The 14,574-nt window shown below is 38.0% G+C and overlaps 1 protein-coding gene across 1 annotated transcript; it reads left to right on the plus strand.

Annotated features, from left to right (window-relative positions):
- The first annotated feature begins 8,538 nt into the window (after nucleotides 1–8,538).
- Nucleotides 8,539–9,708, plus strand: LOC112502746. Its single transcript, XM_025106743.1, has 2 exons — nucleotides 8,539–9,177; nucleotides 9,286–9,708. The coding sequence occupies exons 1-2, from the start codon at nucleotides 8,539–8,541 to the stop codon at nucleotides 9,706–9,708; spliced, it is 1,062 nt and encodes a 353-aa protein (XP_024962511.1).
- Nucleotides 9,709–14,574: the final 4,866 nt, after the last annotated feature.

Below are 14,574 nucleotides of genomic sequence, written 5' to 3' on the forward strand. Positions count from 1 at the left end.
TTGATATTCCAAGTGCTTGTCCGGATTTCATATCCGGACAAGGTTGATCGGACTTCAAATCTGGCTAATGTGTTAAACCGCGAGAGAGATGTAATGGCGGTGTAACTGCGAGAGAGATGTAATGGCGGTGTAACCATGAGAGAGATGTAATGGCGGTGTAACCGCAAGAGAGATGTAATGACGGTGTAACCGCGAGAGAGATGTAATGGCGATGTAACCGCGGGAGACATAAATAAGTTTATGTGTCAGAACAGGTTTGATTCTGAACTGATTGTTTGGAAAGTATGTTGTTTGTTTGAGATTTATACACTCGCTAGACCTTTTTGGTCTAACSCTCAGTTGTTGGACTAACCTGTTTTGCAGGTCTTCATACCTCGCAAGATAAGGGCAAGGGAAAAGTTTAGAATGAATAACATTTAGTTATTCATAAATGTATTTATAGAAAGTTTTTCATAATCTGTATTTTGTAAACGATGTTACATTTTGTATTACAAGTATGATGATGTAGATTATCTGTACATGGAATATGTGGGTTGTTACACTAAAGAAGAAGAAGAAGAGGAGCCGAGCCTCTTGCTCCTCCAGCAGACCCCTAAAGAGGCCAATGCATAACGACCCAAACCAGGATGATCATGGTCTAGGTCCTCATAAGGGGGAGAACCGATCGAACGCCCCAATGGAGACTACATCACCACCACCACCACCACAAAATCAACAACTAACAAGCCATGGAACCGAGGCGAGGGAACCAGACGCTCAGCCCTCTGATGAAATACATAATGTACATGTTCCCTCTGCTTGCACCCAAAACCCACCGCCAACAACCAATGAGTTCTCACCAATTTTGGTGAGTTTTTCATCCTCTTAACAACAACCCTCTACCTCACCAGAACCTGTTACTCACTTTACCCCATTACCAAAACCACCTCCATCACTACTCAACCAGAACCTCCCACTTCTCAATCAAAACAGCCAAAATCCACTATACAACCAGAATCCACCACTCAACCAGAACCCATACAACCAAAACCATCCACCATACAACCAGAGCCCACTCTCACACAACCAAAACCTTCCCTTTCCCAAACAGAACCTACTCTCACTCAACCAGAACCACCCAATACCTAAACACAACCACCCAACACCCAAACACAACCACACATCACCTATCCTACCCAAAAGGTGCTAGCAGATATACCCTCCTCATCAAGGCAACCTCCAACAATTGACAGAGTCGAGGAAATAGTCACCCAGATGGAAACATTGAGGAGACGTCCGTCGGTGCCACGAAGGGAACCTGCCATGATGGAGAATATCCATCAATATGTCTACCATGATCGTGATGAACTGCTAATTCTCAATTCTCCCAACCTATATCCAGAGCCGATGGACTTACTCAGACACAGATTCGTGAGATAGACAACATCTCCACCACAAGCCATCTTCTCAAACGAAGGAACCAAGATGCTCCTCAACATCAAGCTACGATGTTTTGTGAACAGAGCCATCAAATACATTGAGTACACCGTGGAATGCACATATGGGATGATCACGTCTTCAACGACAATGATCTCATCAATCTCAATCCATGGGTTTTGATTGATTTGTTTGGCTACACAACTCAGCGGCATGAACAAGGGATAAGGTACGGGATGGCTAATCGAGCAATTATAGAGATGATGGGGACCCTGATGAAGTTCAAAGCAGAGAATGACTTCCAAATAGCTCTTAAACTAGGCATCAAAAGCTTATTTTGCACACCTCCAATATGAAGACTATCCAGGACTACAGGAGATGCGCTCTGCTTTAGTCCTAACTCAACCAGAACTCGGCTTGGTCTTCAAAAACGAGTATGGAACCAAAAAATTCTTCAGACTAACTAAGGCCTTCAAGTATTCAACCGAGACACTTGAATGGTTTCAGAAGGTCATACGAGAATGACTGGGCAGAGGGCACGTGTCAATGAAAGAGGGACAAGAGTTAATTCATGGGATCTCCACAGTCGTCCATTATAGAGGACTAATGATTCACTTTTGGATAATCTATAATGGAGACCATGATTAATGTAAATATTCTATATTTTTTACTTCCGTATTGTAGGAAATCATCCAATTTTTTAAGCAATGAAAAGTTTTTGACAAAAGGATGTTTCCACTAGACTAGTCTCTATTCTTTATAATTCTTTCATGTTTCATAGACTACTCATTGTTCATTTTTTCATTATTTTGGGGGAGATTGTTAGACCCCATAACTCTTATTGTAAAACTAATGAAAATATACGAGTATGGAAGTGCAAAGGACCGATGGAAGAAAAGCTTGAAGAAATCTTAAGTGTCAAGGCCAACCAAAGATGTGATGACGGATCCATAGGTGTGATGAACAGTGCATCTCCATCACCCCTCTGGTCATCAACACTTAGAGGATTCAACAACGGTTCAATGAGAGATATCCAAGCAAGAAGATTCATAAAGACACTTAAGAGGATTCGACAACTGCATTTCTATTGCTCCAAATAGATCGAGATTATTTCCATAACTCTAGATAGATATCTTTTTCTTTAATATATTATAGATATTGTTAGCTCCATTATTCCTATCTTGTAAAAGTATAGAAAAAGTATATTGCAAGTCTTGACAGAAGGTTAACTCCACAGAAGACAACAGAGGATTAGCGACAGAAGCCGTATGATCCAACAAGTGAAGAGTGGCAGAACCTTTGATGCGTCTCAAAGAGGTTCTGGAAAATAGTCCTCTGATCAAAAGAACATGCAAGTCATTTACAGCAGAGCCTCTAAGATGGCTCACAGAGGGTCTATGGTTTTCGTCTTCTGTGAAGTTTCTGTTCTAACTGTTTTCGAAGGTAGTTAGCCGCATGTGCTTCTCACGGAACTTAGAGGTAAACCGACTATCCTGATATGAGATTATGAATAATGGAACACCTGTCGAGTTATAATCTTATCTATGTAAATCTTCACCAACCTTTCTAAAGGATAATTCTCTTTTATCAGTAGAAAGTGTGCATATTTAGACAAATGATCTACAATCACCCATATAGCATCGTATCCCATTGGAGTTTATGGCAGCTTCATGATAAAATCCATTGTCATATGACCCCATTTCCACACATGAATCTCAAGAAACTGTAGTTTCCCATATGGTCTTTGATGTTCAACCTTCCCTTGTAAACACGTTAAACACCTTTTTACATACTTTGCAATGTCTTTCTTCAATCATGGCAACTAATAAAATAGTTTTAAATCTTTATACATTTTATTGGTACCTGGATGAATTGAATTCCGGAATTTGTGACATTCATCCAAAATTAACTTCCAGATATTCTCAAAGCATGGTATCCAAATCCTTCCTTGAAAACACAGAATCCCCCTTATCATTCTTTATAAGGGTGGAAATCATTTTACTCATTCCTTCTACTTTAAAATGGTTTTCTTTGATAGTTTCCTCTTGACACTTCAAAATTTCAATGTGAAGATCGGGAATTAAATTTGTTCTCATTCCCATGACCTTGAACTTACCACTCCTTTATTTCCTACTTAGAGCGTCAGCTACCACGTTTGCTTTTGTTGGATGGTAGAGAATTTCACAATCATAATCATTAACTAGTTCAATCCATCGTCATTGCCGCATATTCAACTCTTTTTGGCTAAACAAATGTTAAAGGCTCTTGTGATCTGTAAAAATCTGACATTTCATCCCCAATAAATAGTGCCTCCAAATCATTAATGCGAATACCATGGCTACAAGCTCCATGTAGTGCGATGGATACTATTTTTCATGATCCTTCAATTGTCTAGATGCATAAGAAACAAATTTTCCTCTTTGCATCAATACACAACCCAAAGCCAGCTTTATAACATCACTATAGACCAAAAAGTCTTCCGATCCCTCTAGTAACGATAACACTGGATCACTGCAAAAGACGATCCATTAATAATTGAAAGGCTTTATGTTGATCCTCTTCCCATTCAAACTTAACATTCTTCCGGGTTAATTTGTTTAGCGGTGTAGCGATTCTTGAAAAATCTTGAATAAACTTCCAGTAATAACATGCTAACCCCAAGAAACTACATATTTCAGAATGAGTTATCGGCACCTCCCTTCTTTCAATTGCTTCAATCTTGGGAGAATCTACTTTTACCCATGCCTCAGATATAACGTGGCCCAAAAAATGTACTTCCCTCGACTAGAATTCACATTTGGACAATTTACCAAATAACTTTTCTTTCATTAAGAGTTCACGGATTAGACGAAGATGTTCAACATGTTCTTTTTCAAATTTCAAGTATATAAGAATATCATCTATTAATACGATAACAAATTTATCAAGATATTCGTTACATACCCGGTTCATCAGATCCATGAATGCTTCAAGAGCATTGGTTAAACCAAAATGCATAACCAAAAACTCATGAGTTCATATATGGTTCGGAAAGTTGTTTTGGCGATGTCTTCATCTCTAACCTTAAATTGATGATATCCCGATCACAAATCTATTTTGGAAAAGTAACTGGCTCCAATTAACTGATCAAATAAATCATCGATTCTTGGTAAGGGATACTTATTCTTGATGGTTAGTTTATTTAAATCTCGGTAGTAGATACACATCTGCATAGACCCATCTTAGTTTTTGACAAACAGAAGCGTAGCACCCCAGGGTGAAGTACTCGATCTGATGAAACCTTTCTCAAGCAGATATTTCAATTGTGTTACCAACTCCTTCAGTTCCGATAGTGCCAAGCGATATGGTGCCCTTGCTACTGGTGTTGGCATGAGTACCAGATCAAATCTGAATTCAATAGACCGATCCAGCGGCAAACCAGTCAAATCCTCCTGAAAAACTTCAGGAGAGTCACAGACTACTAGAATCCACTCTTGCTTTTCTTTGTCTTTCTTCGAATCAATTACATAAGCCAGATACCTACAACACCCTTTATGGATACACTTCTAGGCTTTCAAAAGAGATAATAATCTGGAATGATGATCCTATCGATCACCATAAATCACAATTGGCCCTCTCTCTGGCACATTGATACTGGTCATCTTTTTGTTACACATAATGCTAGCCTGATTTTATACCAACCAATCCATTCCCACCACAACATCGAACTCTTTCATAAACAATGGAAATAAATGGATTGGCAGCCCACACACCTCAATTTCAATTTGGCAATTATCAAAAACAATAGGTAACAGATACTTGTCTATTAGCTGTATCAACTACTAACATATTGTCAAGAGGCATAAATCTCATGTATGCACACCCCGCAAATAATGGTGATACGAAAGAGAAATTCATACTAGAATCAAACAACACTTTAGCATATACAAAGTTAACAAGAAAAGTACATGTTACCACATCTGTTGTTGCCTCAGCCTCGCTTTTTATCATCTGAAAAAGATCGGCCTTGAGCCCCTTTCGGTCCTCCTTCTTCCACGAGTACTCAGAGTATTGCCTCCCATGGTTAATCGTAGATTTCTCAACTGAGAACAATTTGGTCGAATATGATCTTGTGAATTACGTTGAAAACATCGACGAGGAGCTGGACAATTTCTAGACATATGACATGACTCGTCGTACTGGTAACACTTTCTTTGATCAGGATTACAATCACCTTGATGAACTCAGTGACACCGGAGACATGCTTTATCAACATCACATTGAACAGCATGATTATCTATTTTTACAGACTTTGGCCCTAGGTAACCAGTCGAAGGCCCTTCCATTTCCTGTTTTCAATGACTTTTTCTTCTCCTTGCCTATTCTTATTTCTCTCAGTTGTTTCAGCAACATCTACTACAAAAGGAAAAGTGGAGGGATTCATATCAATCACAAATTCTCGAATTGAGGGTTTTAAACCCCAGATATATCTCTCAACTTTTCTGTCTTCAGAGGAGATATAGTACTCAGCAAACCGGGAATTAAAATATTCTTTCGGTATATTCCTATACTGTTCAATTGCGCTGTTCTAGCTTCAGAAAGTCTTCATCCTTTTGTCTAACGGCCTCTTTGGACAAAATTGTTCTTTAAATTTATTTACAAATTCTGACCAAGGCAAGGTTCGTAGAATATCTGGTTAGGCCAATGATTCTACATCCCACCAGTATAAAGCGTTAGATTTTAACATCGAAACAACAAATCTAACTTTATCAACTTCTGGGCATTTGCTAGCATTGAACATAGATTCAATATCCTTCAACCAGTAGATAGGTTTAACTAGATCTCGTTCCCCAGAAAACGTTGGGGGCTTACAGGTCAAAAACATCTTTATGTCAAAAACTCTTTCAGTTTGAACTCTTGTTGGTATCCCCATAATGGATGTTAGAGTCTCTCTTAACTTACACATTTCCTCCACTAGTACGTCTCGTGTCACATACTCTGGCCGTGGCACCGCATCTTGATTAACATTTTTAGAAATAGACTCACCCTGATCTGGATGAATCTCAAACTAACTTTGTCTTCCACTTACCTGACTCCTTCCACGACCTCTACCCCTACTTCTTCCCATGCCTCAACCTTCAGATATACTAGTCGGAGAATTCTCGGGGGAATTTTCTCTATCCTCTGGGTTGGGGTGGGTGATCCTTTCAGATCTTCTAGAACGACTTGCCATCTGCAAATTTTCAATATTAATAATCACGTATTCACATTCTCAATTATAATAAGTTGTATAAGTATAGATATGTAGCTGTAAATTCATAATTACATTGGCCAGTTGTAATTCGAATTTACCTTACATACTTTTCTCTTAACTCATCATATTTATTGCCAAAGTCTAGGCATCAGGCTTGAATACCTAAATCCCTTAAACTCAGTCTTTGATACCACATTTGTAACACACCACTTTCCACATTTGCATATAAACATGTATTTCATATATTAAAAAATACAAATACACAACTTTGGTCTCAACAACACAAGAAACTACAATACATAATTTACATCTCATAAATTCCAAAATAATATTCATGTACATCACATGTAAAAACACATGTATTCCCAAAATCCAATAGATAACAGGCTGATCTTCATATAATAGTTATCCACATTAGGAAAATAATAATATTTTTTGCTTCCCCTTATCCTTGGACACAGCTGGACCTGCAATGCATATTTCTAAAACACAAAATGAAGGTTAGATCATGAGGTCTAGTGAGAAAATCCCTTCTTTGCAATTACAAGATGAAGATTATGAAAACCTGCTATAAAAATCCCAATTGAACATCCAACCTGTTGGGTTCAATACTGTGCTAATATGTTGTATTCACGTTGATTCTCCTATTTTGTAATAGTTAGGGTTATTGCTTTCTTAGTATAAGTAAGAGATTAGTTGTTTAATTTCAGTTTAGTCTTGCTAATCATTTTGTAATCATTCTCTCAAGAAATACATATTAAAGTTTGGTGAAAATCTCTCTCTTCTATTAATTCTACTTTTGAAGATTATCATATTTGATTGAAAATTGGGGATTCACAATTGGTATCAGAGCATAGGAGCAGCAATTTGTTTGAAGGATTACGGGAATTTCATGGATTTTCGCACAAAAATCTGGAATTTTTCCTTGTTTCATCGCCTATGTTCTTGAAGTTCTTGACCGATTTGATCTTTTTCTTCTCTAATCGCATCATAATTCATTGTTAATTGTTAAAATTTGGATTACTAAGTTTGAGATTTCAATCTGAACATATTTGATTCACACGGTTTTGCAATCTAATCAAGATTTGTGACATTTTTGACAGATTTTTGAGTTTACGAAAACCTTCTATTTGTTCAAAATGTTCATAATTTTTCGAATTTTGATCCAAAATTTTGGTGAAAAGTTGATAAAATTGTGTTTTTGCTTGAAGATAAAACGTATAACTCATTGATCGATATAGGATAAACCGCATAGCTTCTTGTGCGATTTGTGACTTAGTGAATCCGTGCGATATTCTGTGTGCGATTTAGTGTTAAACCGCTTATAATTGTGTGCGATTTAGTGTTAAACCGCTTGAAACTGTGTGCGATTTAGTAATAAACCGCTTGATATTGTCTGCGATTTAGTCTTTATTCGATTGAAATTGTGAGCAATTTAATTTTGATCATATCGTGAATTTGTGCGATTTAATCTGTGATCGGTTTTTTACTTTGACTATATTTGGGCGGACTTTGACTTTGACTTTGACTGTCACAAGCGACTAATATGAATTGATTGGATTACATATGTTGACTTGCTGACTTTTTGTGATTTGATTGTATTGTGATTTTTGATTTGTGTGTAAATTTTGGCTAAGTGTTTTGTATGGAGATCTTATCCGGATAACCTGTGCGAGTTGCTTAGTTTTGACAAACTTAGTTGTCCGGATTCTAAATCCGGATAAACTTGTCAGGACTTCAAATCCGGATAAGGCTAATTGTTGAAATTTTTCCTAAGTGTTGAATGGTTGAAAATTTCTTGTGTGCGAATTCCTAATATATTACTGAATTTTAATCTTTCAAATCAAATTTTGAACCGCAGAGATCCAATATCACTTTAATCAGATAACATGGGTTCAAAAAAAGGAATAGCAATTGGTACTGATACCAAGCCGCCAGTACTTTTCACAGGAGATTACAAGAAGTGGAGAGATAGATTTCTCAATTTTATTGAACGTATGAAAGAAGGAGAGCTGATTATGGAATCACTAATGGAAGGATCAACAGTATTCTGGAGAGAAACTCCTGCTATTCTAGCAGAGAATAGGGCTGCTCAAAGAATGATTAAAGAAAAATCCAGATCTACTATTGAAGAAAAAGAAAGAGCACATACTGATGTGTTATGTAAATCTTACATGATGCAGGGGCTTACAAATGACATTTATACCAGTATTGACAGCTACAAAGCTTCTGGTCATAGCATGTGGAAACAAATCGAGAAGATGATGATGGGCTTTAAAGTTGGAACTCAGTTAAAGATCACCAACTGCAGCACAACATATGAAGAGTTTAAAGCTAAAGATGGAAAGTGTCTTGATGAAGTATATGAAAGATTGACCAGACTGTTAAATGAGCTAACAAAGAATGGCATTTCTAAAACTGTAATTGAAATAAATGTTAAATTCCTGAGTAATCTGCAACCAGAGTGGAAACCTTATGCAAACAATATCAGATATAATAAATCCTTGTCTGATATTGACATACATGAGGTTTATGAAACTTTGAAACAAAATGAGGAAGATGTCTTAGAGGTCAGAGATATGAAAAAGAAAAAGGAAAAGGAAGTTATTGATCCTTTGGCCTTTGTTTCGGAAAAGAAGAACAAAGTTAAGTCTGGCAAGCAGGTTAAAGTGGTTATTCAGACAAGCGAGTCATCAAGTGAAAGTAGTGACAATTATGATTCTGACTCAGAAATGAATGAAATAAAACAGGCCATGGCAATGCTAACTAGAGCCTTTCAGAAGAAATTTCAGAAGAAACCGCACTCTCACAATCAAAGATTTTCTTCGGGTTCTAAATATGAGTTGAAAGATAAATTTGGAGAACAGAAAAAGCATGATGAGAAGAGGTATGAGAAGAAGTATGAGAAGAAACCTGAAGAAAACAAGAAGTTCGTTAAAGGAGTGGCAGACGACAACACCAAGTGCTACAACTGTGGCAAATTGAGACATTTTATGGTGAATTGTCGAAAGCCGGTTTCAAGAAATACCGACTATTATAAAAATAAGTTTCTCCTGTAAAAACAAAGAGATGCGGGAAAGGCGTTGATGGCTGAAGATGACCATTGGCTGAACATCACTGATGAGGATGAAGAATCAGAAGCTTTAGCTCACATCTATCTGATGGCTAGAACATAAACAGACTCTTTTGATGAGTATGAAGAGGAGAGTGTTGAAATAAATGATGAGGTATTGGAAAATTCATGATCTTCCAATCCCCCTCCTTTCTCTTTTAAGATTTGGATTAGTATGCTCTATGACTGTCGTATTATACGGAACTCTCATATCATAAAACCAATCTAGAAGATAAAGTCGAGTGATTTGATATTAAGCCTTAGACGTTGTTGTACTCTCATCTTCTTGATAAATATATGTAAGTCGACGCCAGAGAAGTCGCATCTAAATTTTTAAATGAAGTGAGAATAGATCTTTGATCTGAGGAAGAATATCATACCCAATCATGAACTCAGATCTTTCTTACTCCCGTTCATCTTCAAACTCCACAAGTTTTCATCAATCTTTAGCCTCCAAAATAGATCAGTTATATAAAATTTCCTATGTCCCAGATGATTCCAAAATACCTTTATCAAATATGCCCATGGTTAACCCTTATAGTGTTTTTTCTAAGCCAACTTCCTCTTTTTCAAAAAAAGTAAAAGAATTCGTTCAGGCATCCAAGTTCGACTCACACCAACTCCCGGCCACCTCAGCCGAACATTTAGTGACATTATCCCTCCCAACAGACCTTCCCAGGCATTGCCTAGCTCAAGGATAGTTTTTGTCACTTTCTATCCAAACTTCAATATGCCTCTCAATGATCCCTCACTACATACAGCCCTCAAAGCCCAGATATAGATAGGTGGAACCGCCCAAGTTAACACCTTCCAGACAACCTTTCACTATCAAATGGCATATAGGGTTCAGAACCATTCTTTGGACATTATGGTTCCAGATCAGGAACACGCAGAAGACACCTTGCTTATTGATGTCAATTCAAGTGCCACTCCAACATGCACATATGTTCCAAGACAGTTATCCAGAGAAGAATTGATCAAACTCCTACCAGAGAAATGGGTAACCAATTACGAGCAGATCCATCAAGCCCCTGTCCAAACAAACACGGCTCAAGATTTCATCCGACATGAAAATGGAATGGTTGAAGTCAAATTCTCGAACAGAGAATCAAAGGCGGACATATTTCCAACTATCGGCATGATCCAACCGATAGAATCATCAACATCGTTGCAAAAAGACGAACATTGTTGGTACGACGTATGCAACTGCCAAGATTGCTTGGACGAAGCACACAAAGTTGATTACAATGAAGATATTCCCCAAAAAGAGTTCTCAACGAATGTTAAAGAAGAGATATGAGGCAGGAGATCCAGCTGTTGGACTCCTAGGTGAACCATCAGGCAAGTTCGATTAGTATGTTCTTTATGGAAACTCACCTTCCAAACCAAACGGCATAACTTTCCACTGGTAGTGATGCTCTGGGATGCAGAAGGAAGTTTTTGGTCTGTCATCAGAACTTAACCGTAATTGCCAAAAACCAACTTTGAGATCATACTTGGACAACACCTTTGCATCTGCGAGAGATTGGAACAATGACTTCTTTTGACGCAGAGGAAACTTACAAACTAAATGAGGTAAGCGCTTACATCACAACAAGGTGACTTCAAGCTTACATCATTATTACATCACAATTTTGTCTTTTGGTCGAGATAATTATTTTAATTAAACTACGATAATTATTTCTAATGAGAGTCAGGATTAGACGGATCGTCTTCGTAAGGATTATGCATGTTTTCTCTGGAGTCATAACGTTCATCATTTTCATCAAAGTCTTCATCATCGGAAGTGTCCAATTTCTTTGTGAGATGAGTTCGGAACCAATCTTCAAGTGCTTCGTCCCATGATGCAGAAACTGGATGATCGGAAGGCCAAAGTCATTCATTATTCAGAACTTGCTCTGGGATTGAATCTGGATCAACTAGGTTAGCACTGGCTAGGATCCACCTTGTTTCCATATATCTTTTTGGTTGGGACAACTTGTTGTACTTACTGCCTGGGTTGTTGTTATTCCATTCATGAATGAATGATAATGGAGAGTGGTAGACCAATGATGGTTGTTGTCGAAGAGCTGTATGTGGTAAGAAGAAGCAGGGCCTTCTAAACATGATTACAACATAGGTCTTAAAACAGACAGCTAATCATTGAATCCATTGATGCATCGGGAGGAACCACTTGAGATGGGTGAACATGTTCTTTGCCCCTGGGGGCGGATCCTCAAACTTACATTCGAAAATGTAGTTGAGTAGTTTGGCTTAGTTGAACGATATTGCGATGGTATGAGACTCGAACAGACATTTAGGTACTGGTAATCTGGATGGAACTGGAGGTTTCTTATGAACAGACCATGCTTCTTCAGTGTGATGGTGAAGAACGTTTTGTAATTCAACTAATACCTCTCTCTTAAAGTGAGGTCAGCAATAGTTTCTTTTATTTCATATGGCAGGACTTGTGGTGAAACTGTGACACCTTCAGCTGGATCAACCTGATGTGGAGTTTGAGAAGTGTGTGGAATAGGCGAGTTGCAAGAGCTTGCATTCTCTACAGGAAATACCATTGGAAGGACCTTGGCTTTGTGGATGGTTTGGATGTCTTTCGGAACATCATATTTATAGCCTTTTGGTCTGGACAGAAAATCTGTTAGGATATTTTCTGACCCCTTGATGTGTTTCACAGTGAATTTCCATTGAGAGAACCAATTTGCCCACCTCAAAAGTTGGGCCTCTCGGAGTATCTTTCTTTTGAAATGGAGCATGCGTGGGAAAGAAGACATATCCATTTCAATCAGGAAATCGTGCCCGATTAAATGGAATTGGAATCTTTCTATTCCCCTTTTGACCGCTAGGATCTCTTTGAATGTAGAGTGGTAGTCCTGTTCTGTTAGACCCCATAATTAATAAGTGTAAAAATATTGAAGAACAATAAGTGATGAAGAACCAGAAGACCGATGAAAACGTTAAAGCAGAATTGACCAAGTCTGAAGAACAACCAGAGGGTCGATGAACAACCAGAGATGCGAGGGAAAGAGCATCTTCATCACCCCTCTGGTCAACAACACTTAGAGTTTTCTTCAGTAATTCAACCAGAGGCATACGATGAAAATATGAAGATAAGTTTGAATCATCATCCCAGGAAAGACAGCTGGAGATGACAAATCGACAACTGGATTTCAAGTTTATCTCGATTTATAGCTTATCCATAGTTTAGATAAACTTTATCCGTTAGTAGAAGATTAGCTAAATAGTCTCACTAGATAGTTATCTTCTTATTAGCCTTCTAGTATAAATAGGTGGTTAGGCCTATTGTAATCAATGTCGCTTTTACGTTTTCATATTGAATAAAGTGAAATTATTGGCACTCAAGATTGTTCTTTGAATGTTCATACATTGTTCTTGAGTGTTCATCATTTTGTTCATTAAAACACTATAATTTGGTTATTCTTAACTTGATTATTAGTGTTATTGAGAGATCTGGGATCAACAATTGGTATCAGAGCCAATTGATTGTTTTTCCAATCAAACGATCATCTAAAATCTATCAATTCACGTCGTTCACAAAACATCTTCACCAAAAACGTAAATTTTCTCTCCTCTAAAAATCTCCAATTGCCAACTGGAACTCCGCATATAGTGTTGGTTCCCTGACCAAACCACCAACTCTTCAAAGAGAAGAGTACCCACAATGGAGGATACAAATGGTGAATTTTCTGGAAGGAATGGACAGAAATCTTCTGCGATCTGTCATGGAGGGTCCCTATGTTCCACAGACTCTTGTTCCAAGAGTTCTAGGAACAAATACAACAGCAGAAATTCCTGTCTACTACATGCCCAAGGATGAGAAAAATTGGGATGAAGATGACATAGAGTGGGTTGAGACCGACAAAAAGGCCAAAAGACTAATAATTATGGCCATACCCAATGAAATCTTCCAATCCCTTGATGCATGTTCCACAGCCAAGGAACTATAGGATGAGCTGGCAAGCCAATTGGAAGGAGGGGCAAAAACGAAGAAGAATCGTAGAGCTTAGTGTCTCAACGAATACACCAACTTCAAGGCTCTTCCTGATGAACCGATTCAGAAGATATATGATCGTTTCAACACATTGATTAATCAATGTCGTCGAAACGATATCTCCAGAACAAAGGAAGAAAACAATGTTTTATTCCTTAAAAGTCTCGGCGATGAATGGACACAGCTGTCGATGTCCCTTCAAGCAAATAAGGACTTAGACGGCTGGTCACTCCATGACTTATACAGAATGCTTGTTGCACAAGAGAATGACATCTTGAAGAAAAAGGTGTCCATCTGTGGACCCCTGGCTCTAACAGCTGAAGAAAAGGAAGTTTCAAGGACCTCCACCAAAGACCACAAGAAGGAAGAAAAGAAAGCACTGGTGGTGGAATCAGAGTCTGAAGATGAAACATCTGAATCAGATGATGATATCAAAGCCTTTGCCAAATCTCTSGCCTTGATTACAAAGCAGTTCCAGAAAAAGTTCATCAAGAAACCCTATGAACGAAAAGAGATCAAGAGGGAGAGGTACCAGCCATCATATGAAAGGAAGCCATCTAAATTCTGTTAGATCCCATAATGAAAAATGTAAAAAGTAATGAAAAACAATAAGTGATGAAGAACCAGAAGACCGATGAAGACATCAAGGCAGAAAAGACTAAGTCTGGATCGATGGAAAGACTAACCAGAGCATCGATGGAAAGACCAACCATCGAACCGATGGACCAAGTACAACCAGCGGATCGATGGATGATGTGATGGAAAGTGTATTCATTGATACGATGGACAGACTAACACTTAGAA

The sequence above is a fragment of the Cynara cardunculus genome, unplaced genomic scaffold (genome assembly GCF_001531365.2).
Source record: "Cynara cardunculus var. scolymus isolate 2C unplaced genomic scaffold, CcrdV1 Un_Scaffold_1860, whole genome shotgun sequence".
NCBI lineage: Eukaryota > Viridiplantae > Streptophyta > Magnoliopsida > Asterales > Asteraceae > Cynara > Cynara cardunculus.

What these genes read in the sequence shown, in the direction of transcription:
- LOC112502746 (XM_025106743.1), top strand. Translation starts at nt 8,539, where the DNA reads ATGGGTTCAAAAAAAGGAATAGCAATTGGTACTGATACCAAGCCGCCA. An exon ending in CTGATATTGACATACATGAG is followed by an intron (nt 9,178 to 9,285) that starts GTTTATGAAACT and finishes GTTTCGGAAAAG; the next exon opens with AAGAACAAAGTTAAGTCTGG.